The sequence below is a fragment of the Lepisosteus platostomus genome, chromosome 2 (assembly GCF_059453375.1).
Source record: "Lepisosteus platostomus isolate fLepPlt1 chromosome 2, fLepPlt1.hap1, whole genome shotgun sequence".
In the NCBI taxonomy this organism is placed as follows: Eukaryota; Metazoa; Chordata; class Actinopteri; order Semionotiformes; family Lepisosteidae; genus Lepisosteus; species Lepisosteus platostomus.
Genome location: NC_142612.1, coordinates 13,391,852 through 13,417,897, shown reverse-complemented (window position 1 = coordinate 13,417,897; position 26,046 = coordinate 13,391,852). Strand labels below are relative to the sequence as shown.

General features: G+C 37.1%; 2 protein-coding genes across 4 annotated transcripts; both read left to right on the top strand.

The window, feature by feature from the left end:
* The first annotated feature begins 682 nt into the window (after positions 1-682).
* Positions 683-8,863, top strand: LOC148675967 (lanC-like protein 3). 2 transcript variants are annotated; one of them, XM_088599093.1, is made up of 5 exons: positions 683-1,459; positions 2,817-2,940; positions 6,285-6,482; positions 6,900-7,107; positions 7,204-8,863. In XM_088599093.1, the coding sequence occupies exons 1-5, from the start codon at positions 917-919 to the stop codon at positions 7,361-7,363; spliced, it is 1,233 nt and encodes a 410-aa protein (XP_088455219.1). In that variant the 5' UTR covers positions 683-916; the 3' UTR covers positions 7,364-8,863. The 2 variants fall into 2 exon arrangements, with proteins under 2 accessions (XP_088455219.1, XP_088455226.1); XM_088599100.1 differs by having other exon boundaries at positions 6,900-7,111; positions 7,204-7,366.
* xk (X-linked Kx blood group antigen, Kell and VPS13A binding protein) lies at positions 8,182-24,304 on the top strand. Of its 2 annotated transcripts, none has more exons than XM_088599083.1 (4): positions 8,182-8,321; positions 12,014-12,464; positions 16,336-16,598; positions 19,772-24,304. In XM_088599083.1, exons 2-4 carry the CDS (start codon positions 12,220-12,222, stop codon positions 20,596-20,598), a joined length of 1,335 nt encoding a protein of 444 aa, XP_088455209.1. In that variant the 5' UTR covers positions 8,182-8,321; positions 12,014-12,219; the 3' UTR covers positions 20,599-24,304. The 2 variants fall into 2 exon arrangements, with proteins under 2 accessions (XP_088455209.1, XP_088455201.1); XM_088599075.1 differs by lacking the exon at positions 8,182-8,321 and adding an exon at positions 9,320-9,884.
* Positions 24,305-26,046: the final 1,742 nt, after the last annotated feature.

The following is a 26,046-nucleotide window of genomic DNA, read 5'->3' as shown; positions in this document are numbered from 1 at the left end:
GAACTACTGTTCAAACTGTGCAACAAAAAACTGAAGTAATTGATGCCAGGTTCAGCATTTTTAAACGCCTTTGTATTTCATCACAATCTAAATAGCAGTTGTGAAAAGGCATTTACGTGTTGAAACAAGGGGCAACAAAAAGAAAGTTTAGGGCGGGGGAACTGTTAGGCAATGGGTATGTACTCCTGGTGTCCTAAAGTGTTGGACTTCTGCGACTATCATTCTGCCCGTTTTAATCTTTGACTAATAAAGAAAATCCAAATTAAAATTTGCCCTTGCGAGGACTATAATATCTCACAGTGATGTTTAATCCCAAAGAGCGATACATTTATTGTTATCATCATCACTGCGGAATCAGGCTTCCTGCTACTGTGCTCTCAACAAATTAATTAAAATCCTCCTGTGTCACAACTCTACAGTAGATGCCATGCCCCATCTACAGTACAGTACATGCCTCATAAAGATGTAATAAAAATAATGAAAAATAGTAATAACGTTTAGTTCACAATTTTGTGCCAGGGTTTAAAAGAAGACCCTTAAAAGGGTTTAAAAGAAGATGTTGTGAACTGTACAAAAAGCACGCGCTGCCTTGGTTAATTAATAAATTGATTTAAATTATTTTGATTGACAACATACTACAAGTCCCACAAATCGCTGGTTTCACAAAAGACCATTTCCGGGTTCCCTACAAACGTCTCTGAGCGCAGCAGCCTTCTGCGCGTTTTTATTTTGTACCTGGCTTGTTATTGCTAGTCTGCCTTTCTTAAACTCAAACCTCCTAATTTGTTAAATACTGAAAATTTTAGCACAAAAGAAAGGAAACATTTGTTAATCCGAAAATAGCTCTGAACGGCATTTGCTTAAGTTTTTTTTTTTTGGTCTGCATTTTGTGTTACATTTGTTCATTCATTCTGTGATGGAAACCAACCGTTGCTTTGCAAACCGGTTCGATGATTACAAAGGTGCTTTACTGACAGGCCAGGGGAAGGAGGCTGTGGTGCCCATAGTGATTAGCACTATCGAGAAGATTATTAAGACGGCTCCCATTGCCACCGATCCAAGTGACTGCCTCGATGGGGGTCTGTATGACGGTCCGGCGGGGGTGGCATACATGTTATACTACGTCTCCGAGTGTCCTATGTTTGCCCCGCAAAGGGACAACTACCTGAAAACAGCGAAGCGAATCATAGATGTGTACGTGCGGTCCGCTGATGCCGAGCCAGATAAGAACATGCGAGCTGCCTTTCTCCTTGGGGGAGCGGGTATCTACGCAGTCGCAGCGATGGTGTACAAAGCCCTGGGGCTGGCGGACTTTGTCAAGCCCCTCACCAAATTTCGGAACCTCTGGGAGGTGTGCGCGCCCCTCACCTTCCTCGAATGCGGCTCCGATGAGCTTTTTGTTGGAAGAGCGGGTTATCTGTGCGGTGCTCTAGTTCTTAAACAGAATCTCGGAATAGAGGTAAGGTTTTGAAAAGTGATACAATAAGACTGTTTTTGAAGATGGATCCGATATTCAGCACATTTCGCAAAACGGGCCTCCGCTAGGTTTATTCATTTTTAAGTTCACAAAGTTGCGCGTAGCAGCTCGCTACCATTAAATGAACGCTATTCGCTGACGCTCCTGTGCAATACTTTTCTTAGCCGCGAGAGGAAGATCATGATTTATGAACTGCGCACTAAAATGAACGTTTTAAAAAATCCAGACGTAAAGCTGTAGTTGCCTTTCTGAAATGGCGTTCTACTAGAATCGAAATGAAATCTAAGGTAAAGCGTGACCTTATCTTAAAAATATTATTTTTCTAGACGTGGTCAGTACTGTATCTCATGATAACTTGAACTACCTACTGTACTGCCACGCAGGTCCTGTAGTATAATATTAGATAACACTTGTGCTATTAAATGAGGAGTGAAATATAAACAAAAATTAAATGACATCGCCATTTAATGTCATATATTTGTTTCAAAGTTTCCCCATAAAAAGCTGCTAGACATTAAGTGAAGATATTTTATATCTCCTCTTTTATTTTTACTGTCACAGTCTTCCCATTTTACAGTTTAAGATTTTTTTTAAGTGGATTTGCAATATGATTTTTTTGCTTTTTAAAAGATGCCACAGCTTAGAAAAATGTATAACGTGTGGAAAAAAAAAGCACACTTCACCACTTCAACATTGATCTAACTGAAGTGTATTGTGTGTTTTGGAGCTGTTAATAGTGTGCAATATGTCTGTTATTTACTTTTGTAATGTTTTGTTATTTCGCCATCTGTTGTGTAAACTATTGTTTTTATGCTAGTGTCTCTTTTCCTGTTACTTAGTTACTGTACATACTTCCATACTTGGTGACTTAAACAAAAAAAGTGCCCAACTATGGAAGTTACTAAGACTTGGAAAGCCAAAGAATGTTTTTATTGTCTCTTTATTCTCTAGACTAATTTTGCTAGTTTAAAACTGATGGTCTGGGTCACATCTGGATCTGTTTTTAAGAATTATTTTACTTAAAGATCTCTGACCTCTCACAACTTTTATATTTTATAGAAGCTCTTGCAAAATAAGTATATACAGTAGGTTAAACTGGAAAATATGATTAAACTGGAAAATCAAATTCTGTTTAAAGTAAAATGTCATGAACTGACAGATGTACAGTACGAAAACAAATGAATCATTCCAATGAATGGTGTGCAGTGACCAAATGGTTGTTTCAAAATACAGTATATGTGGGTGGATTATGGGGGGGGAAAGGAGGTTCAGACATGGAATAATCCAGCGTCTGTACCTTATTTAATTTACTGTTTTTCATGTGTCATGTTTCACACAGGTATTAAGTCCAGAGCAGATCAAAGCAATCTGCCAGGCTATAATTGAATCTGGAAAGCAGTATGCAAGGAAGAAAAGAAAGCCTTTTTCTCTCATGTATTCCTATTATGGCACAGAATATTTAGGTAAGTATAGCTCCTTCAGTATAATTTACACCCATTAAAATTAAAAGCAAGTTTTATTTCTGGAGAGTACTTCACATAATGTGTTAAGTGGACATTTTAAACCAAAACCCTCTTTTTATTATTTCTTGCAAACACAGCTTAATTTGCATTTGTGAAAAAGCCTTTACTATAACCTTACCTAAAGTTCTTCACTTTAAGATGAATTGGCTCTTTCTCCATCTACTTTTTTACCAGATTAACATTTCCTAATTAGAAAAGAATAATAAGAGAACTTTAATAATTTGTCTTTGACATCTACAGTATCTTAGAAGGAAAATGTCTACTCCTGAAGTCTTTAAACATTGATCTTGCAGATTAACTCATAAACCTTCAAACTAGACTCGAACATATTAATGTATTGTTTTTGCTTTTAATAAACAACCCCCCTTCTAACTGTGCGAAAAAATATTTTAGGGATTACAACAAAGCATGCCTTTGGGTACTACAGTATAACCTCTGAACAGTGCTCTATTTCAGAAACAGAGTATTTCTCTATAGAGAAATATCAAGGAGAATTTCAGGACTCAGGAGTACCTCAATTTTATTTTAAGTGCTATTTTTGATTTGGAAAATTAGTTTAAAATATTTGTTATAGCTGGTGTAGCTGGTCCAAGTGTGTGCATGTTTTCAAATGAAAAGCTTTAAATGACTTTATCCCCCTGTTCCTTCTGGTTGAAAGGATGCCTCACAAAATATAAATATAATTACATTACTTAGGCACATTCTTCTGGTTTCTTCTTGTGTTTTATTATCTCATGCTCTTTGTTGTATTTTGAAGCCCAGTTCTGAAAGATTTACAAATATGTAAATGAATTTCTTGCTAAATAGCTCAACGGGCGTCATACAAAGCAGAGAGGATTAGGACATGTATTTTGACATTGCTGTCTTTCTCTAAAAGCACAATGCTTGATAGGCAAAATATTTCTCTTTATAAATGTCATATTCAATCTGCTTGAGACTTTTAAACAGACAGGCACCACTCAATTTTAATAAACTCCAGTTGTTTCTGGAATAAATCATGGATTTCCTGTGTTATACAGTATGTCTGTAATGTTGCAGATTCCACTTAGAGCTCTAGTTATTTCATTCCCTCAGTGTCTGTCTTTGTCAACAGTTATTAACCTCACAGGAGACAACCGATAGATTCAAATTGCAATGTGCCTCATGATTTTAAGTACTGCAGTACCTATTTACATACACAGTGTTTTACAAGTATGCATTGTTCATAAATGTCATGCAGGGTTGGATTTCACGAAGGGCTTAAATGTACTCAAAAGATATTTCTTTAAATCTGCATTGATCCTTTATGCTCACATCTTGTAAAAACTCTTGATCATCCTGCAGTTTTGTTAGCACAGCAGTCATGCTTTGGGTGCTTTCTTTCCCCTCTTATTTAAAGCTAACCTTACTTTTCCTTGACTGTACCAGATGGAGAAGTGATTCAGATGTGAAGATTAAACTTTCACAACAACACAGTGGCCATAGTAAGCAAAGTATGAGACTGTTTGCATGTAATAAAAGACATGAATACTGCACAGTAAATGCACAGATTGCTGTATATCCACAGACTCCTTTGTATTTCTGGAGAGTGGGTGGATTGGTGACAACCCCATGTACCATTTCAGCTGAAATTGCATGTCATTTTTTTCTTGGACCTGATGTTCTGTCTGCTTGTTGTCTTGTGCTCCTGCACCAGACCCATGTCCTTGCATACCATTTTCTAACTTTCTTTTTTCAGGGGCTCATTCTGTAGCAAAGTTCAGACTGACAGCTTTATGACTTGTTTGGAATCAGAACATTTATCAGAGCAACACTGAAATCTGTAATAAGATCCATTCACTTAGTAAATCAAAGCTGCTTTCTTTGTGCACACCCACAGAATGAACCTACTGTATAACACTGGCATTGAGCAACTGATTCTTTACTGATGCTCAGACACCCTGCAGTAAATTTCATTCTGGGTTATAAACCTTCTCACAGAACATTCAGCTTGAATGCTGTATTTTATCATAACCTTTGACAAATTAGAGAGAGAATTTCTTTCCTCTTTCTCACATTGCATAAAATGCCAGGAAACACGCTACTCAGAATTTGTATTTAAAGGTTTTGTCTATATTACTGAATTTACTTTCCAATTTTTTAAACCTTTTTAAAAGATCTTCCATAAAGGTGTGATTTTTTACTAACCTCTCCAATAATATGGATATGTAATATGGATCTCTGTGGCAGTAGTGTGAGAATCAATTGTACCAAGTCTTTGCACCAGGAAAAGTATTATTTTCTAACGCATAAATATATAACATTCAACAGTACACATTTTTAAATAGTCCCGCTATGGGGATACCAAGCTGACTATCTGGTTATGCCCTAGCATGGAAATCAAATGTGGGCTAAACTACTATGCAGTTGTGTTTGAGGGCTCCCATAGTGCGATTCTAGGTCTTGATTGATTCACATTAGTTAGGAAATCCTTGACTCCTCAGGAACCAGCTCTGGTCAGCACGTGAGAGTTTGTGCTGTCACTCCGGCTGTGTGAGTCCTTTGTCCAACCCATTATTTCTGGTGTTCAAGTCCTGCAAAAATACTCTGCTCGACAATGCATGTTTCAAGGGGACACACCAGGGTTGTCTTCACCTTCTTTGGGCTGATGTAGGATATGTAAGCAGTGAGCCAAGATAAAATGCCCATTCACTGAAGTACCGATGAGAATAATTTGCAGTTCTAAATGGAAGTTCTTAACTTAAGTTAAGGAAGGAGTAATTATACATACAGTAAATACGCAATAAACATTCATAAAGCCTTTGATTCTTGGATGTCATTTATATAAATTTCATAAGGAATAATGATTTTGCATGTTGCTTTTTACTGCATCTGATAGAATGGATTGCTTAAGAATCACATGGTGTGGAGTTTAAACTTAGAATAGCTGATCCTTTGTTATGTAAAATATTCCCTTCCAAAAGTTTCAATGTTCTTTTTTTTGTTCTGTAACATTGTATCTCTTGGCTGTGCTCACAAAACATTTACTGTACCATCACTATTTTGTGTATCCAACATAATTATTAAAGAAATACTAGTTATTAAGTTAAGCCTTTAAACTGTGTTTAAGAAATGTGAAAATATACTAAAGTGAAACCAGTTATGTTTGAAAGGCAATTACAATTTAAAATGTAGTTGTCTAAATGTTTTGTGAATGCACATTTTAATTGAAGACTCAAGAACACATAGAGGAAGCTGGAGTACAGGCCAGGCATCAGGTCCATTTCCACTCACTGTCAGTTTGTGGGTGTGTAATCTCCTCCCAGGTGCTGCTCATGGGCTCTCCTCCATCCTCCAGATGTTACTGTCATACAGCGAGTTCCTTCCAACAGGGGACCGGGACCTGGTGTGGCAGAGCGTGGACTTTCTGATGAACCAGGAGCAGAACTGTAACTGGCCGGCTGAACTGGGGGCCATGATTGAGCGTGAGAATGAGTTGGTCCACTGGTGTCATGGGGCTCCAGGTCAGGTTCCTAAGTATATGGGGGGCACTGTACATTTTTATCAGTCTACAGCTGACACATGGAAAAGGCTCAAGCAAGTCGCTCTGTGCTTTAGTCCACATCGATGACAAATTCCCACCCTTTTGGATAGACAATAAAGTTATATATTGTATATCTATTTCAGTGCAAGGTCATCCATCCATTTTTAAATCCGCTTATTCAGTTCGGTGTCATGGTGGGGGGAGTTGGAGCCTATCCCAGCAAGCAACACAGGTGCAAGGCGTGGTACTGTACACCTGGATGGGGTGCCATTTTATGATCAGCTACAGTACGTGTAGTTAAGATAACCTCACATAACCAAGATTTTTTTTTCATTTCATGATTGAAAGAATTTTGTCGGTTTTGCACTCTTAACTGAAGAGGCTGTGTGTTTCTCAGGTGTTGCCTACCTGTTTGCCAAAGCCTACCTAATTAACAAGAAACCGCGGTATCTGGACACGTGTATTCGCTGTGGGGAGATGGCCTGGCAGAAGGGGCTGCTGAAGAAAGGCCCAGGGATTTGTCATGGAGTGGCTGGTAGTGCCTATGTCTTTCTACTGTTGTACAGATTGACTGGTAACTCCAAATACATCTACAGGGCACAAAGGCAGGTCTGGTCTCTCTACTCTAATGTTACATTGCACGTCTTGCTTTTGATCATTTATGACTAATAAGTTGTCTCCTTTTTCTTTCTTCTTGACAGATTTGCAGAATTCCTGTTTTCTGATGAATTCAAAGCAGGATCCTGTTCTCTTAACAGTATTTACAGCCTCTTCGAAGGTCTTTCTGGAACAGTGTGTTTTTTGGTTGACCTTATTCAGCCCGAGAAGTCTGAATTTCCTCTTTTCAGTGTGTTTGTGTAGATCCCTTACTGCCAATTGAGCAATGTGCATTACAGGCATCTCAGAGAGTAATATATTCCTAATTTTTTCTGTCAGTCAAACAGCATAACCTGTTCTAGTTTTATTTTTTTATGGTTGTTATCCATGTACCAACATTGCACAGCTCTTTTGGATATGTCTTGAATGCACATGGGTGTTCAGTTTTAAAGTGTTTGTACTACCCTTCAGTTATGATTCAGAGGACACCACTTCGCAGAAGATGTTAGTGTGAATCTAGCTAGGATGAAAATAAATTAAAGTACTGTAAGTAAAATCACTTGACATGGGGGAAAATGTCGGACTGCCACCTATGTTTGTAAGATGAGTTATCAAATGCACTATGTTTAAGAAACATTAATTGTTGTTGTTTGCTTCTTTTGATATAATAGGGAGCATGTCAGTACACTAGATATTGTTACCATTTCAGTGCAATAAGAAAAAGGCTTTTTATTGATCAGTGCAGTTAGCACTCTAGAGTCCCAGGACTTGTAAGGGGAAGTTTCTGTTCATTCCTCAGTGTGTTCTGGTATCAGCCCCTTGCTATCCGTTCTAACTTTTCTGTGATGTTTTTAAGTGGTTAGATGACTGTGACAATGGATAGCTGTGATTTTATTGCACACTAAGGCACTTTTTTTGGCTGCCAATTTAAAGAAATGAGTTGACTGTAAATAATTTTTCAAAAGCTTCTCACTAATGTTGTGACTGTGGTAAAGTAAAAACCAGCAACATACAGTAGTGTTATTAAATTAATTAATGTAATATGTGTCTTTGTAAAGGAAAGATGTCTGAACTTGACCAGTTCTGTGAAGAGTGCAAATATTTATTTCTTTATGTCAGGAAACCTCTAGAAATCCAGAATCCCGAGGATATTGGAACCTGTCTACTGCCCTTACTTCACAGGGAACTACCCATAGGCTGCTCTTGATGCGTATGGGACAAGGTGGGAGTACAGCATGGATGGTTAAAGTTAAGGAACACTTTAGAGACACCGATTAACTTAACAAGCTGTCCTTGAATAGTGGAGGAAACTGGTGCACCAACACAAATGCAAGGAGACCGTAGACTGTATTATAGGTCAGATTGCAAATACTGTATATTGTGCCGGCTTGTCTCTATGAAGAGGGTAGTTCTTAGTATGGAATATAATTCTGAGTCTATTTTACCCAGCTTACAGCTGCTCAAAGCAGTCGTGTGAAAAAGTACTGATTTTGGAATTCTGTAATGAAATTAAATCCTACAGTTATCCTAAAAGCAGAGATGTTACATTTGTGTCTCAAGCTCAGCACTCACTTTTAAATGCCAGGTGTCTGTATAAACAAACAGATATTCACACTGTTTGGCTGCTTATTTATTATGCTTCTTTGTGTATTTATGCTTTATAATACGTTTTATTTACCATTTATTGAAAGAAACGAAAGATGTACAATTCTGTGTGAATTTGTTTGCAATGATCAATTACAATGCAGTTATTTTTCAGCAGTATTCTGTGTACTGTATTGCTATTTCTTTTTTTTTTTTTGACCTGAGATTATGCAGTAATTTATATTCTTTTTGTTTTCGGATAATTATTTGTTCAGGGTCTATAATATTCAGTGTGGTAATTTTCAGACTATCAAACAGAATACAATACATATATTTCATACTTTGTTCAAACTAAACAAAAACATTTTCTTATAAATTTAAACATCTTGAATTTATGTATTCTGAAAGCTTTCATAGATCTCAGCTACTGTACATTTTGGTTGTTTGGTTTAGTTCATGTCAAATTAACATCCTATATTTTTGTCAACTATATTGATGTGGGCAAAAACTTTCATTTTCTAGAAAAATGTCTAGAACATTTTATTTTATTTCAGTCATTCCTTCAAAACTTTCCAAAAATGTTTAACACTTTCCCTAATAGAGGACCACTGTTGTACTAAAGTGATGCTTCTACTTTAATAATGGATCTCTCACAAATGAGCTGACATCAGTTAATGGAATATGCTGAGTTCTAACATACTGTAGACATGAGTCCTTGAAATATATTTTAGGCATGTGCTCAAGTTGAGCCCCCTCCTTGTTCCATGATTTACACTTTTCCCGATCTTTGGGCTTCACTCAGGGTGGTGCTGTAAGTTATTTCTCCAAACAGTACAGTACAGTGTCTGGCTGGTTATTGACTGGATAGTCCTTAGGAGTACTAATGTTCCAGGTTCCAAACATAGTGCCTGGCCATTATGAAAGGAATCATATCTTCACCTCAGAAATGGACAATTTTCATTTATGTCTGTCTCCAGGTGTTATAACCTATTGAATCAAAAGACAAAACAAACTAAGGTCCCTGATTCTTGTGATATTCATCCAGCCATCAGGGGGCAAGATCTTTGTAATCTTATTGGGATTCGAAAGGAGCCCTGGTGACTAATTAAGTGTCGAATAGAACTATTACTAATGGAGGAGTATTATGCTGATTAGATGGAGAAAGTGAGCAAGCAGAAGAGGAAGGCATTGTTCAACAGAGGTGAGCTGCAGCTTCGGGACAAAATAGTTTACTACAAGTCTGGTGTTTCTTAAGTCACCATCTCTGAATGCAAGTTTGAGCAGCTAAATTAATGAGCTTGTATTCCAAACCTAACCTCCAGTGGTTATTATTTCAAAATGTCATTAGTGGTTTGAGGTTTGCAAAACAGCCTCAACAGTTTGAAAACTGATGGAGACATTGCTGCTAGAGCAATTTAAAGTACTTTCTTCTATGGGCTTACTGATCCACCCTCATAATTGAGCTTAATGCCTGATAAGGGTTGAATGTCTTTAAATTCATTATACATCCTGAAATTAATAGTGTGTAATATACTATTTAAAAAACATTGTATTTAACAAAAGAATAAAATCCATATTTAATGTTAGATTAAAGTACTTCATATACAGTTTTTTTACTGTTTCTACATATCAATTTACAATATGCCAGCACATCTGAGTGCAAAGAGAAAACACAGAACCATAAAGGAAGATGTATTTACAGTAATGAGTTTCATGGTATAATGCTAGACTTCAAAGCAAATGCAAATCAAATCCACATATCCCAATATCTTAGCTTAGTTTCTGATTGCAATCTTATGAGAAAAGGTTGTTTTCCACTGCATACTGTAGCTTTAATTTATCATTTTATACCGTTACCAATAAAACCTAACTGATGTCATGATAATCATGGTCAGTCTGAAAGCACTGTAGTTTATGGAATTCTACATTTGTAATTTAGGGCCTAGTGGAAATCAGTGTTTTTTGTCCTTTCTTTCAAGTCTTGTGTGTACAATGTTGCTGTTATTCCATATTATTCTACATATAATTAATTAAATATGATGTATATTATGCCATGATGTATATTTTGTCAAGTTTGCTCAGCTTTGATTCCCTTGTGTCCTTCACTGTGTTGACATTTATATGTACACGTCACTACTTAGTGTGTTTATTAATCTCTATGCTTTTTATGTTGTTTTGATTATCTTTGCAACAGTTTTTCACAGTTTTTTTATAAACCACAGAATTAAAATCTTTACTTGTGGTTTTGTGGAGTACACACTTTAAGTGTACGTAATCCTTACTCTTCCAACATTTACATTAGAAAGAAGCTTTAAAGCTTGAGGTTCAAAACATGATATTGGTTATTGGTGAAGCAGTTACAAGCACGGGGTATAAAAACAAGACAAAAAGTAAAATGTCACTTAAAAGTAGCAAATTTACTGTCATAATTTAATTGCATTAAATGGAGTGCTGTAATTTCCAAACCCGAAGAGCTCTAAAAGCTCCAGGATTGTGATAATTATCACTTCCTATTTTCTGAGTTCATTCACATACTGTATAAAATCTGAAATCAAGTGGCAATATTAGTTGTAAGAAAAAGTATTGGTACAATTTGGCATAGTTTTGCTACTATGATTTCAGCTCCACTTTGGTCCCCTGGACAGTTTTTGTGCACCTGTGTGTTGCCTGTGAGCTAGGAAAGTCTTTGTTCCTTTCAGCTGGTGGGAGCCAAGCACAGGCTACTGTGACAGTGCATGTTGATGCCAGCGCAGTAACGATTCTGGACCCTGCTGTAAAACTAAAAAGGCTTGTGTGGAAGATCCGTCTCCCCAAAAACCAATTGAGTTCCTTCTGGTTTTGGGGTTTGCCAGGTTGAGCTGCTTACCCTCGTGGAAGTTGTAATAGATCAGAGCCTATGCTGGAGACAAGTTTGAGGAGACCACATTGTGCAAATTTAGGAATACAGCCAGAACATGGCTGTACTATGTGTTCTTTATTTACCACGGAGACAGGACCTCAGCTTATACTGTATCTCCTCTGAAGAATGGCACCTACAGTAGTATTATACAGCAGCAACGTGGTCCCTGGTGTGGTTAATTTTGCTTCAACAGGAAAAGCGCCTCAAAGGGACTCCCACACCACATTCTCAACCTGCTTGTCTTTAGAGGTTTTCCATTCCAGGACAGACCAGAACAAGCCTCTGAGATAGAATAACAAAGGGAAAACCTTACCTGTAGTGGGATTGTAAATGAAGAAATAATAATACAGCTGTATAGAAACGAACTGCTGAAAATATTTACGTTTTGGCTGTATACTGTTCATAAATCTTAATTCTTCTTCCTTTTGCAGTAGCGGCCCCTACAGCATCACTGTGGTAGAACTGTCATCTGAAAGCAACCTGCTAAATTGCTTTGCAGCAGCAGCAGCAGCAGCAGCCTCGGCACATCTCCATCTCGAAGTCTCCTCGCCTTGTGTGACACGGGCGAGCCTGTGCGGTTTTCCCATGCGAACACGAAGCAACGGAGACCTGTTTTCTTCCCCATGGCTGCGTAACGATGAGACTCCCCAGCTCCATCTTTGTGTCCGTCTCGCTTTTCATTGCCGAGACGACCGCTGCTGTGTACCTGAGCACCACTTACAGATCTGCCGGGGACAAGATCTGGCAGGGGCTGACTCTCCTCTTTGTGCTGGTGCCGTCGGTGCTGGTACAGCTCACCCTAACCTTTATTCACCGAGACCTAAGCAGGGATCGACCCCTCGTGCTGTTTCTTCATATTATTCAGCTTGGGCCAATTGTCAGGTAGGTCCAGGCATGCCGGGGCTGCCTGGGAGTTGCATCAATTCACTTAGGACATTCGGTTTTTTTCCTCGCTGCGGTATTCGCCTTCGTTTAGTGTTCAGGTTTGAAATATCAATTGCAATTTACTGGACATTCATTTGAAGAGGGACAAGCTAAAAGTTACTGCTACCGTGAGTTACTGTATCACATCGTGCGTTCTGAAACGCGATTGTAATTTTGACACCGTGAGCATATGTACTATATATGGAGCGACAGTAAATGCTTTTTATCAGCACCAAACATCGAGCATAAGTTTGAGCTTTAATCTTTAACCATGATGTTGCAAGCTTTCTAGTTTCTAGCTGTGGTGTTTTCTTATCGTTTTGTTTACCACAGGCCTCATACTGTTAATGCATTATGCTGCATCTGCATTACGTGCAGTCTGCTTAGGCCAGTTATATGCGACGAGGGCATCAATACTGGCATACATAGCATCTGCTGTGATAAATGATGATGCGGCGGTAGCTGCGTCGGTTACATTTTGAATTGAAAAAAATCTCCTTCAACACATGTAAAATAAACACATTACTAGTTTTGTATTTCATCACAAGAAGTTATTTATAAAGGTGTATGCTTTGACACAAAAGGTGTATGATGCTACACAACATTCCTTCAGCAGCTTTTCTACCTGTCACGTTCCATTAATTTGCCGTTTCTAAAAAGATTTATGTGGCTGCACATTATAAACTTATGGTCTACACCAAAGAAATATATAAAATATCCCTTCCGGCTAAGAAATCTGTTGTGCCATGCAACAAAATGAATCTCACTCCCTGATATGCTTACTCAGGGATGGCTACATACAGTACAGTAATCTGTGCAGACATGCTTGGTGTCTCAATCCTACCCACACTGTTATCCTCCAACAGCGCTGCCCATCTGCCACACACAGCTGGATGCTAAATCTACACACTTACTCAAGAGTTGTCAAGAAAGTGCAAAAGCATGCAGGAAACTAAACAATGGTCTTTATAATTTGATTCTGTGTTGGTGCACAAAAGCTGCCAGGAATTCAAGAACTACATTTGTTGTAAATTCTGTTAGAAACTGTAAAAAACAAGACCTGTTGACAGATGAAGAGACCTAAAGGAGCATTTTCGTGGAAAGAAACATCCCGCTGTTCAATTGCCTCTTAATTTAAATGTATTTTCATAATATAAAAAGCAGACAGACCTGTCAGCCATATTGAATATGTCTTCAGGGTTCACATATTATACAAATGAACCGTGTTTGCATGTTCCAGAGTTTTAAATATGATGTACAGTATATCTGGATTTCTATATACATACAGTACAGTATAGAGTACACAAACTGTGCTTCCACTTTGTTAAACAAGCATTTTAACTTCTGGATAATTATACAGTTGGGTTCCTGATTTTGTAAAAATATAATTGTCTTTATTTTCTAGGGAAAGCTGTAGAGCCCTTCACAATTTAAATCATTGTAGTTTACACTAGAATAAACAATCATTACACTGTAAAGTTTGTTTTCCAAGCAAATTTGGAGATTAAGAACATACAGTAAGAGGCTCATGAGAGGAAGACTGTTTGGCCCATCCAGCTCAATTAGTAGTAACTACAGTAACTATTCTCATCCAGCCATTTCATGAAAGAAATCAGGGTATTAACTTTGACAGCGTGTCTTGGTAGCTTGTTCCAGAAAAAAAGCTTGTTCCATCTCTGTGTGAAAAAATGCCTCTATCAATTTTAAATGAACTTTTCTGTAGCTTCCACTTAAACTATGTCCAAAGATCCCCTCATAATGTTAGGGACTTAATTTTATAAAGAACTCTAGATATTGTTTTTGTAAGCTGAGTCCTTGACCTCATAAAAATTGATGACTTACTGTATACAGTATCTTGTATATAATATTTTTTTTATGTTAAAGGCTCCTCAAAAGAAATCTTAAATATGGAACGTAATACTATAGACTGTCCTAACTGCACAGAATGCAACAGGATAAACAGCACATTTAAGTAGTGGACAGTTCCATATAATGCCATTTTGATAAGAAGAACAACATTTAATTACAATGCATAGGATTGGCATTTTTCATGCTTTAGTATGTGAATTAGTGGTGTTTTTTTGCTTAAAAAAACTGATCCTTTCATCACAAAGGAATATACAGTATCTCTTTTTGTTCCATAGGAAGAGAGCCAAACCTTTATAGTAAAAATATAGAAAATGTGACTGCACACTAGTAATTCTGCACATTTCCATGCATATTTTTACATTTATCTAGCAGTCATTATTATGTCAGATATTCTATATAGATTTACTGGGTTTTCAACAAGAAAACCCCTTAATACGTATCTTCAGACAGAGTAAAACAAATGCATGCAGATTTGATTAGCATGTGCTAATTTGTGTCAAACCAATCAGCCACTAGTTTTCTAGTTGTATTGCATTCTAGTTGTATTGCCCCCTTTAGGTTTTGAAAAATATTGATTGAACAAAGAGCCTGTCCTCTGTGTTTGTCAATTAATAATGATCATTCTACACAAGCATGCAAAAGCAGCATTTTCACATTTTGATAATGTGTTTGGTGTGCACAGACATACAGTATGAGCACACTCAGGCGCCATAATGAAGTTAATAAATAGAACCATAGCAATATGAACAGTAGTACTGTTGAAAAGAGTATATTTGCTGCCAGTAGTGTATATAACTCAGCCCAGTTTCTCTTAGTTTTATTCAAATTCAATAAACATTCTATGTGCAAATACAGTAAGCACATCCCTTTTCCTAGCTCTTTCTTATGAAATCAAAAGGATTTTTGTGGACCCTCATATAGTATGTGAGATAGCAGTGAAGGATGTGTTGCACTAAACCCAAGAGTTCTGTTTGGGGAACACTTAGTAATTTAAAGTTCAAAAGCAAGAGCAATTGCAAAAAAATAAGCAGGTTCTAAAAATACTTATTATGACCCAAGAGAAATGCTAAAATGCTCTTTGTTTTTAAAATATTTAATAGCTTCAATAATGAAAAGGTACAGTAGGCGTATCAGCGGTTGTTTAAGACTGGGTACTTGATTGCTGTCTGCACTATTCTGCGCTGCATTGCAGTAGTTGAGCCTTTTTTCAGACTGTGCCACTTTTATTGAAATACTAATTTTTCGTGACCATTTTAAATGCAATAAATCGCATAGAGAATCATAGCAATGTTCTTCCATTCTTTTATTTTTTAAAGCATTATTTTGGTTTTTTGGAAATCTGTGATAAAATGTTTTCTAAATGTTTTACAGTGTCTTGTGTCTTGTGCACACTGACAATTTTGTATAGCAGAAAAAACAGTAGGTCACAATATACTATCGGTATAGAGAATATAAAACCTCAAGAGGGTGATACAATCCAGAACACCTGAGAAAAGAAATACAAAATGTAGTATTTTTTTGTCAGATTAACACTTCAGTTAATCACCAGTGTAACTTATAACCTGTATTTAATATAGTTTCACAGTTAAGCAAAGATCACTTTATAAGCCATATACAATTTCTTACAATAGGAATTTGTCTTTTCACATATTCATATGGCACCCCTGGAGCAGCTGGGGTGAAGGGCCTTGCTCCGGGGCCAAAGGGAGTAGGATTTCTCTGCCAGCCAGGGGATTTGAACCAGCAACCTTCCAGCCACAGGAGCAGATCCTTAGCCACAAGGTCACCTCTCTGTCCCATGTACACTTACCAAAAGGTGCTCAACTGGAAGTACCTTTTCAGTGGCTTTTCCCCAACACAGAGATAGTATTTTGAAAATAAGAGAACTGTACGATTATTGCGGGCAGTGAAGGAGCTTGGAGAATATGCAGAATTGAAACTGAACTGTTCACTACTGCAGGTGCCTGGAAGCTTTCTGGATTTATGGCAGCTCCGGTAAACTCGAGGAGCCATATGTCAGCATTACTAGGAAGAAACAGATGCCAAAGGAAGGCCTGTCAGAAGAGGTTGAGAAGGAAGTGGGGCAGGCTGAGGGCAAAATCTTCACCCATCGGGCTGCTTTTGCTAGGACATCCGTAATCCAGGCCTTCCTTGGCTCCGCTCCACAGCTCACACTCCAGCTCTATATCTGTGTGCTGCAGCAGGAGGTGAGCTGGGGAAGAGGTAAGCAATCATGTGTTTAGTACAATGTTCAAAGAACAGTTTTATTTTTATCGATTATACTCAGTTAAGGTAAAATCCAGATTTTTTCACTTGCCTGGTTAAGGAACCTGGTTGATTGTGAGTCATTCAATCCTCACGTGATCCGAGATGAACATACAGAAGGAGCAAACATAGTAACAAGTTACGCCTTATAAAGGAATTGTAAGATTTGCATTTTGAGACTCTGAGTTTGTCAGAATGTAATTCATGAATGAGCACAGCTTTCCTATTGTCTGTGAAAAAAACATATTGGCATCCAAAGCGGACTATAGAACCTACTCCAATCTTCTCTTAGTTTTATTGACATGAGGTCTAAGATACCCCAAATGGGCTGCTCTCACATGATCAGAGAAAACAAAAGAACGCTCTCTTAATTAGAAGAAAAATAAATAAAATAAGGCAAGTTAAAGGTTTCCTTTTCAGTTCATTAGAGGAGTATGAGATTAAAATATTTAACTTTTGTCGGCTCCACTTCCATAACAGTATAACATTAAAATTGATATAAGTATCAGGCACTCTAAGGTACAGTATGTTGTATTATTCAGTGTGACTTAAATAGCTCAAATAATGCCCAAAAATGCAACAGAAGGCACATTTTTCAAAGATAACATCTCTCTTTCACTTTGTACCGGATGGTCTATATAAAAAAAACAGTCTCTTTTTTTATTTTATGGTTAGCATGGTCTCAGACACTTTGCAACGAGGGATTTTATAATCAGTTAGATATAGTACATACTGTATGTGTTGAAATAAACAACAGGCTAATTTCAAAATTCGTTTTAATGAAACTTGAAACTACAGGTTGAAAAGTCAGTTTTTAGCATTTGTAAAGTTACTTTTTTTTGAGAAGGTAAAATTTTAATCAGTGCTACACTATAGAAAAAAAAAACCAATAACAGGCTGTATTAATAGTTTAACCTACTTTAAAGCCTTGCTTTGTAAGGTACTAAAAACGTATGTCTGGAATTCAGCAGGTCATGAGGTACACTAAAATACAATGCATCAGCACATAACTCCCGTAATTTCTAGTCTACTGTTAACCTTGAAAAAAGCTATTTGTTTTTTGAGGCAAAAGCCCAATAAACCCCTACAGTGCAAAATAGAGATGTAACTACATCAATCAAAGATTCCCCTATATACTGTAAGCCATCTCATTGTCATATTCTGGATATTATTCCTCTTATCATTTTTATTAATTTTGCAGACACTTTTATTTAAGGTTGCAGTACTTAATTACGATTTGTAGAATGAGGTATCACAGTTTTACACATAACACAGGAGAATGAAAGTGCTGCTGCTCCCATACAGCTCCTGCATCCAGGCTTTGATTCTTTCTGTGTGGAGTTTGCATGTGCCCCCTGTGTCAGTATGGGTTTTCGTGCTATTTCTGTTCATTGATGCCTTCTAGATCTTTGTGTGTGCGCTGCAAGGGACTAGTATCCCATTCAGGATGAAGTCCTGATTGCAACCTGACTGTAGTCACTCACCAGAGCAGGAAAGAGCAGCTTTCTCATAATGGATGGAAGTAACTCATCCTATGTTCATTTAATATACACTGTAGTACAAGAATGAGAATGATATAATAAATTGGGGAATACATACTTTATGAAGCTATATTAATAAAGATTACAGCATGATCAGCACAGTGCACCAGGATAATATGATTAACAAAAGAAACAATAGCCAAGGAGAAAACGGGAAACTTTAGAAGTCAGCTTATCTTGTACATGTATGTGTCTATTAGTATTAAGAATGGTAAACCCCAGAGTAGATGCGGTGTAGAAATGACAAGAGAAGGCACTGAAAGGTGAATGCTGGCTGCAGGCTATTTTGTTCCACCACAGAGGGGTTGTAGAAGAGACAGAGTGTGCACCAGAGGCAAAAAAGCAAAGGGATGACCGGAGAAGACGAGAGGATAAAGAGAGAGGAGAGTTTTTGGAGGTTGGCCAGATGCAGAGCAATGAAGAAGGCAGCTGGAAAGAACAAGAATCCTGAGCTGAATGTGTGCAGAGACAGGAGTCATTGGATAGTCTGAAGTAAAGGAGTTGTACCAGGAAAAAGACGCAGAGAGAATACAGAGGGAGCAGCAGATTGCAACAGTTGGAAAAGACAGATTACCGAAGCAGGGAATCCAGTAAGAAGTGTATTACATCAAGAATGGGTTGTTTAGAAAGAAGTGGCAGGGATGTATCATGGAAATACAACGGAAGATGTATCACTTTGAAACTTCGAGTCCTCTCGTATTATTAAAGCAGTATAACGATGTGTTTAGTGCATAATAATAGTTTAAAAGAATATGGTCAACAGATGGGATTTGAAATGACTGATGGATTTGAATGACTAATGGCTTTTGTACTTTCAGAATTATTCTGTGCCACCCACAAACTAAAATTAGCTCAGCTTCATCAGTGTGAAATTCAGCATGTAGATACAGTACCTTTTGTTGTTTCAATTTGAATGCTGTGTTCAAATGAAAACAGATTAATTAATTCCATTGATATGGTTCTGTGAAGGAAAAGTAATATTTCTAATATAGTCCAAAGTCAAAGGTTCCTGTCTGCACGCTTTCACCACCAAAAAGTGATCTTTAAATTTTAATGAGTGGTGATACTGTTCTAAGCAGCCACAATGTTTAATGTGTGCCATTTGCACTGCTTTGATGTTGGGCCTATTCCAGCTCCTGCTCTGCCAGCTGCTATAAACTAGTTCACAAGTCATTGTGTTGGATTGGCTCTTAACACCTACAGTTAATTAGCAGTCCTCACAACGCCTACATTAGCTGTGATTTCAGCTCATACTTTGTACAGCTGATGAAAAGAAGTACAGTAGGTGAAGATCTTTTAAAGATCATTCTTTCAAGCAATAAAGTAGAAATAAAGGTTCTGTAGCAAAACTGCAAGGATACAGGAATAAACAGCATGGGACCCTTAGTTTTTCAGTAACATTTTTTTATGTTTAATAAGATTGCTTGAAGGTACAGTGAGTATGAGTTTTTTATTATTGTAGAAGTCCACAAATGATTGAAATATAAAAGGAATTAGTCCATCTTTTTTGGACTATAGAATATCATGTAACTGAGCCTGTTCGCAAACAAGGTGTGGTGTTTTCATCTTAATTCGTTTTCTTTCTTCCAGGGACATTGATGGTGATATCTCTGCTGTCAATAGTGTACGGTGCCCTCCGCTGCAACATTCTTGCCATAAAGATCAAGTATGATGACTACGAGGTAGACGTGAAGCCAGCAGCATACCTGTGTATATTCCTCTGGAGGAGTTTTGAGATTGCCACGCGAGTGGTTGTCCTTGTCCTCTTCAGCTCCGTGCTTCAGATATGGATCCTGCCCGTGGTGCTGCTCAACTTCTTTGTCTTCTTCTTCTATCCCTGGATTCTCTTCTGGCAGAGCAAGTCTCCTTTCCCAGAGAACATTGAGAAGACCTTGACTAGAGTGGGCACCACCATTGTTCTGTGCCTTCTCACCTTTCTCTACGCCGGGATCAACATGTTCTGCTGGTCGGCGGTGCAGCTGAAACTCAACGACCCCGACTTGATCAATAAGTCACAGAACTGGTATAGGATGGCGGTGTATTACATGCTGAGGTTTGTGGAAAACGCCACGCTCATTTTGTTGTGGTACGTTTACCAGACAGAGTTCTATAGGTATATATGCGCCCCTCTGCTGGTCTTGCAGCTTCTGATTGGGTACTCCATTGGCATCTTTTTCATGCTGGTGTTCTACCAGTTTTGTCACCCCTGCAAAAAGTTGTTCTCTTCTAGCATTTCTCAAGGACTATGGGCATGCTCAAACTTTCTGTGCTTGCTTTGTAAACCACGAAAGGAAGAAGAATCTACTGATAGGAAGGCACTGGAGCCACCCAGTATGACTGACAAAGACGTGGCCAATGATACCATGACTGAGGCAATGAATGGGAAAAGCAGCCAAACTCTGTCCAGCAACCCTTAACAACATAAGAAAACCATGGAGGATATCCCTGCTTGAGGTCTGAAAAGTTCTAACAACAATGAAGATATACTGTAAGTCCATCCCCCCATCCATTTTCTAACATCTTTATCCAATTCAGGATCCCAGGGAAGCCAGAGCCTGTCCCAGCAAGCAATGGGTGCAAGGCAGTGTACACCCTAGACGGGAAACCAGTTCATCTAAGGGCACAAACAGGCACACACTCGCACCAGGACCACTTTCCCCAGACGCCAATTAATCTACCAGTACTGTATATCTTTGTTCTGTGGGAAGAAACCAGAGCACCTGGAGGAAACCCACATGAACACTGGGAGAGCATACAAACTCCACACAGGTAGCACCCCAGGAAGTGATCCTAGAGCCCCAGTATTGCGAGGCAACAATGTTAACCACTACACAATTGTGCTGTCATGCAGATATAATGGTGTTATGAATTGCAAATCTTATACTGATCTTAAACCCATTTCAGCAGTTAAGGGCCAACTCAGTTAACACAATGGTGAAACAGCAGTGTGGGGTTGACTTAAAAGCATGTGGTATAGAATTAAGTCTTTAAAACCTTAATATTTTTAATTTTGCACATTTCCTGTAATTCAGTCACATTTTTACTCTATTAACAATATATAATTTAGTCATTCTTGGGATTAATTGATTAATATCTATTTTGATTGGTACATTGAACACAAAATAAGAAAAGTAAATATGATTAACAGTGTATCTCGACTATATTCCTCTCTCTAATCAAAATACCTGAGAGCCAGTGTACACATAACAGAAGTCACAAATTCACAAAGTCTTGTGTTCTGCATTATGATGTTTGGGGAAAATTATGCTGAAATGGGGAACTTTGAAAACAATTTTATAGTTCATAATAATAACAGCATGTTATTAACAACACATGAGTATGCATTTAATAGTCTGTGAGACCAATTTTCTTTGCAGGCTTAAACATCATTGATGTGCACTCATTGATGAGTCGTTGTGGGCCTTGTCAGCCTTAAAACTGGCAAAGTTAAAAAGGCAGAAAAAGAGCCCTGGAAGTCTTGCAAGTACAGTACATAGACTAATCCATGGATGAGTAGTCAAACTCATTTCTCTCGCTTCATTTCATTACAGAATTGCATAATAACACTTCAGTTTTACACTGATGTTTACAGAATTGCCATTGGTGTTGGTGTGGTGGAGTCCTTGTCCATTTGATGTTTTTTTCCTCACCTTTGTGTAATCTCCTTTTTTAGCTTGTTTTCTCTCATGTGTGTTTCACAATGATGTGAATGCCAGTTGGCATAATTTAGAGCCATTTTTTTCCACATCTCTCTCTGTGGTAATCTGTTTATGTGAAAGACCAGCAAGATTTAGGTGCTTTGTAGGCATTAAGTTAAACCACTAAAATAATTATGAGAAATCATAAGTATCTTTTTTGAGACTTTTTGGTCATGAAATCTGCAAGAAATTCCATGAACAGAGGCACAAATTAAATATGTAAATCTATCTGTTGTTTGCCAGTAAAGTTACATATGACAATACCATTTCAGCTTTCTTCTATCTTAATTTACATATGCAATTGAGAAATCTTCTCAGGTCAGCTGGTTTAATACCTGCCATAGTGTTACATACAATGTTTTTAATCTTGTGGTGTTGCCAGCCATAGTTTGATGCCATATTTATTTATCAGTGTTCAAAAACAGATGCTCCTGAAAAGTAATTTAAATTCCACTGTTTTGCAAACTTTTTTTCCAGAAATCAAAATACATTTTCATTTTCTAAAACTACAGAAAATGATGTCTATATACTGTATGGTCAGACCATACAGAGTATGGATGCAATGAATTCCTTAAAGTATAATACTGTATATTATTCTCAAGCCCTGTATTACAGGATGTATAATGTAATACACAGGCTAAATTAGAAACAAAGGCGATTTGCTATTCTGCTGGAGATGTTAATAATTTGAGATGTTTTAAGTAATAAATCATTAGTCAAGTTACTTGTCCTGTGAAGGTCATTCCTTAAGCAACAGAATTCTACAACTCATTGTGTGTAGTATGTGCACTGAACCTACCTTAGTAAATTTCTGAGCCAATCATTATACATAATGAGTATTTAGAATAATGGTAAAACAGACACGTAATGTACATAATGTAATGTAAAGTATCCTGCATTAATTACAAGAAAAATATTCCCAATGCCTACAATAAAAACTGAAACATTTTTCAGCATGAATTCTATATTTTCCAGGAGATATAATTTGCAAGAACTGTAGAAATGCTTATTTTAGTATTTAATTTATACAGTATATATTTATTTATTATTTATATTGTAATGAAGATTGTTGAGCTAAAATTTATTTTCTATCACATAACAAAGATTTAGATTATAATGATTTATGCTGTAAATTATTTAAAGTAGAAAAATGAAAATTATGGAGTATTATTATTTTGATAAAAATTATTTTATGTCCTCATAAGACCAGAAAAAAATAAAAAGATTTTTAAATATAAAAACTCTTGAAAATTGTTATTTATGTCTTTAGAAATGGGATAAACTCCTGCTTGTTATTAAAACGGATATTTTATCCTTAATGTTTATAATGTCTTTTGAAGCATTCCTGAAAGTATGAGAAATTATTTATACTGTAGGGCAACTGCCTCCCTTATGTATTACATTATATACTGTACAACATTGAATGAAAAACAGGTTATTATTAATTTGTTCTCCTAAGAGTGTTGTTTTTTTATGTTGTTTTACTTGCTGACTATCCAGTTCTCTATATTCCTGATTTCAGTATGTTTCTCTATTATCATCATACTACAAAAATGGCGTGGTGAAGTGATTTAGTGTTCTGCAGGGATGATGCTTCTTCATTTTCTTATAATAATTTTCACCAAGCTGTTTTAATGCTCACTGAAGGCTAAATTCCCTTAGTCCTTTATTCAAGAGTAAACAATGACCATGGTGAATAAAAATTCAGTCAGAAAGAACAGTGAATGATCACTTGTGTGTAATATCACATGAGAGCAGTGGAAATGAGAAATCAACAGGAAGTAAAGAGGAAGTAACAGGAAGTGATGCCACACAGCTTAAACCACTCAAGTAAACAGCAGTCATGAAATATGTCATTCTCAGTGATTTTGTTTCTTGATGTTGCTTTGCTGACCTCTACTGGCAAATGGTACTGGATGACAAAATATGTACAGGTACGAAAGACAGATAATTTCCACCACATTTCCACCATTTCACAGTTGTGGCACAATTAGGACAAAAAAGGCCTATGGTCTTTCATTACATTTGTGGTCTAAAGAAACTGAAACCTCATTTACAAAATATCATGACACAGGTTTATAAAGTCATTCCATGACACAGTTTGTTTATTTCAAAGTTGGATTTGAAATAAAATATTACATTGCGGGACTAAAAAATGTTTATTCACTGCTCTGTATGGTGTCACCCTTATACCTAATACTACAACACATTTACTGTATGTAAAACTATTTGTACTACAGTATAATAGTATATCTCAATATGCTACAATGTATTGTGCCAGGCAGTTAATTTGTTCAGTATTTTGTATATACAGCTATATGGTTTCATGGAGTATTTAGAAGATAATTTATATGTTTCAGCAGTTCTTGCTCAAAGTTTGCCTTAATTATTGTAAAGATGTATAATAAACTATACATGATGAAGATGTCCTGGTTTTTGATTGTGTTCCATATTCTTTTTCCAGTGCTAAAGCCAAAAATAATGGTCTCAGTATCAGTCGTATCTGATATAGAATTAAATAAAACACAGATAAATTACACAATACACTGGATTATGTTACTGTATATAGAATGCTGCAGTATACGAAAACCTGGCATTAAAAGGAACAAACCCAACAAAAATAAGACATGATAACAATGAATAGACCATGGTTTTCATAATAAAATTAATTCATATGCAAGCCTTTCTACCTACATTGTGCTAATGAAGATAATAGAAATAACAATATTTTGAGGTAAAACATTCCTGTACTCATGTTTGTATTTTTTTTCCTTAAAATATCACAAACATTTTAATTATACACTGCCAGCAAAATCTTAGACGGTTTGGATTGTTTGACTTTCCTTATCTACACAGAAACACAGATCCAAGTGTATGGCACCATTCTTATGAACTTCACCCCATTGGTGGAATGACCTACCTCGGGACTCACAGTCTTCTAGAAGAAACTATAAACTCCCCTCTTCAGAACATACTGTACAACACCTAATCCCAGAGGCTGATGTGACTAATCCCCATTGAATATGCACCTAGTGTATCTTACTATTGTCTTCCTGTCTGTAAAGAAGCACTAAAACTCCCTAGCACTGTGCAACATGATGGCACTTAATTCTGCTCTTACTGTTGTTGGTGATTTTGTTGCTGTTTGATGGTACAGTAGCTGTTGGTTTTATATATATCCTTTGCATGTTGACTGGGATTTTCTGCACTGTAAGTCGCTCTGGATAAAAGTGTCTGCCGAACAATTAATACATGAAACATGCTCCTCTACATCACACACTTATTTTCACTCGCAGATCGAGTGTTAACCGGAGGACAGGCATAGTTGCAACATTTGGTGCAAACTGATGCCAGAGTAAGAGACTTAAATTGAATAATTTGGTGCAAACCTTTCACTTGCAGGAGAAAGAACTGAGATCTCTAAGACCTAGACAAATAGCAGAAGAAGACATTTCTGGATGTCATTAGTAAGAAAAGGTCAGGTCAGAAAAGATGGAAGATTATCAAATATGGACTTCTTCCCCTTGTCCATCTTAAGAAATGTACTATACCTTTAGAAGGAATTCAAGTAAACAAGTAATGTTTAGAGGCAGAAAACTTGTACTATCCACCTACCTACAGTATCTGCAGTGGCTCCAGCGTGCTGTAATACTTTCAGGTTTGGAGATAGTTTTCTGGGAAGTAACTGTTCCAACTGGCGGGCAACTAAAGACAGTTAATTTGTCTCTACAAGAACAGCTGTAAATAGAGATTTTTCTCATGGATCTGTTTCCTAACAGATATAACAGATTGATATCTTCTCCACTACATGATATTGAAGGCAGTGGCTCAGTCACAGAGCTCCATGTAACCCCACAGATGTCCCATGTCCAAGTTTAGATTGATAATGTCCAGACTGTAGGAGATAGTTCATGCTTCATATAGAAACTTTTAATGTATGACTTAGATACCCTTTTGCAGATGTTTTGTTCTTTTTATGAGTAGAGGCTCATTTTTCAGAGAAAAAAATTCAGCTCAATAGAGAACAGCTTCTCATACTGGATTGAAAAAAGACTATATCTAAAATAGCGGCGCATTGGAAACTGACTGTAAAGCTATGATCCTGGATTGGACCAAAGAGGTAAAATTTGTAAATTTAATATACAGTACGTTCTCGTGATGTTTTGA

Coding starts and splice junctions, on each gene's coding strand:
- xk (XM_088599083.1), top strand. CDS start 12,220: ATGAGACTCCCCAGCTCCATCTTTGTGTCCGTCTCGCTTTTCATTGCC. Junction 12,465..16,335: donor CAGCTTGGGCCAATTGTCAG/GTAGGTCCAGGC, acceptor TCACTACTGCAG/GTGCCTGGAAGCTTTCTGGA. Junction 16,599..19,771: donor GGAGGTGAGCTGGGGAAGAG/GTAAGCAATCAT, acceptor TCTTTCTTCCAG/GGACATTGATGGTGATATCT.
- LOC148675967 (XM_088599093.1), top strand. CDS start 917: ATGGAAACCAACCGTTGCTTTGCAAACCGGTTCGATGATTACAAAGGT. Junction 1,460..2,816: donor AACAGAATCTCGGAATAGAG/GTAAGGTTTTGA, acceptor TGTTTCACACAG/GTATTAAGTCCAGAGCAGAT. Junction 7,108..7,203: donor TACATCTACAGGGCACAAAG/GCAGGTCTGGTC, acceptor TCTTCTTGACAG/ATTTGCAGAATTCCTGTTTT.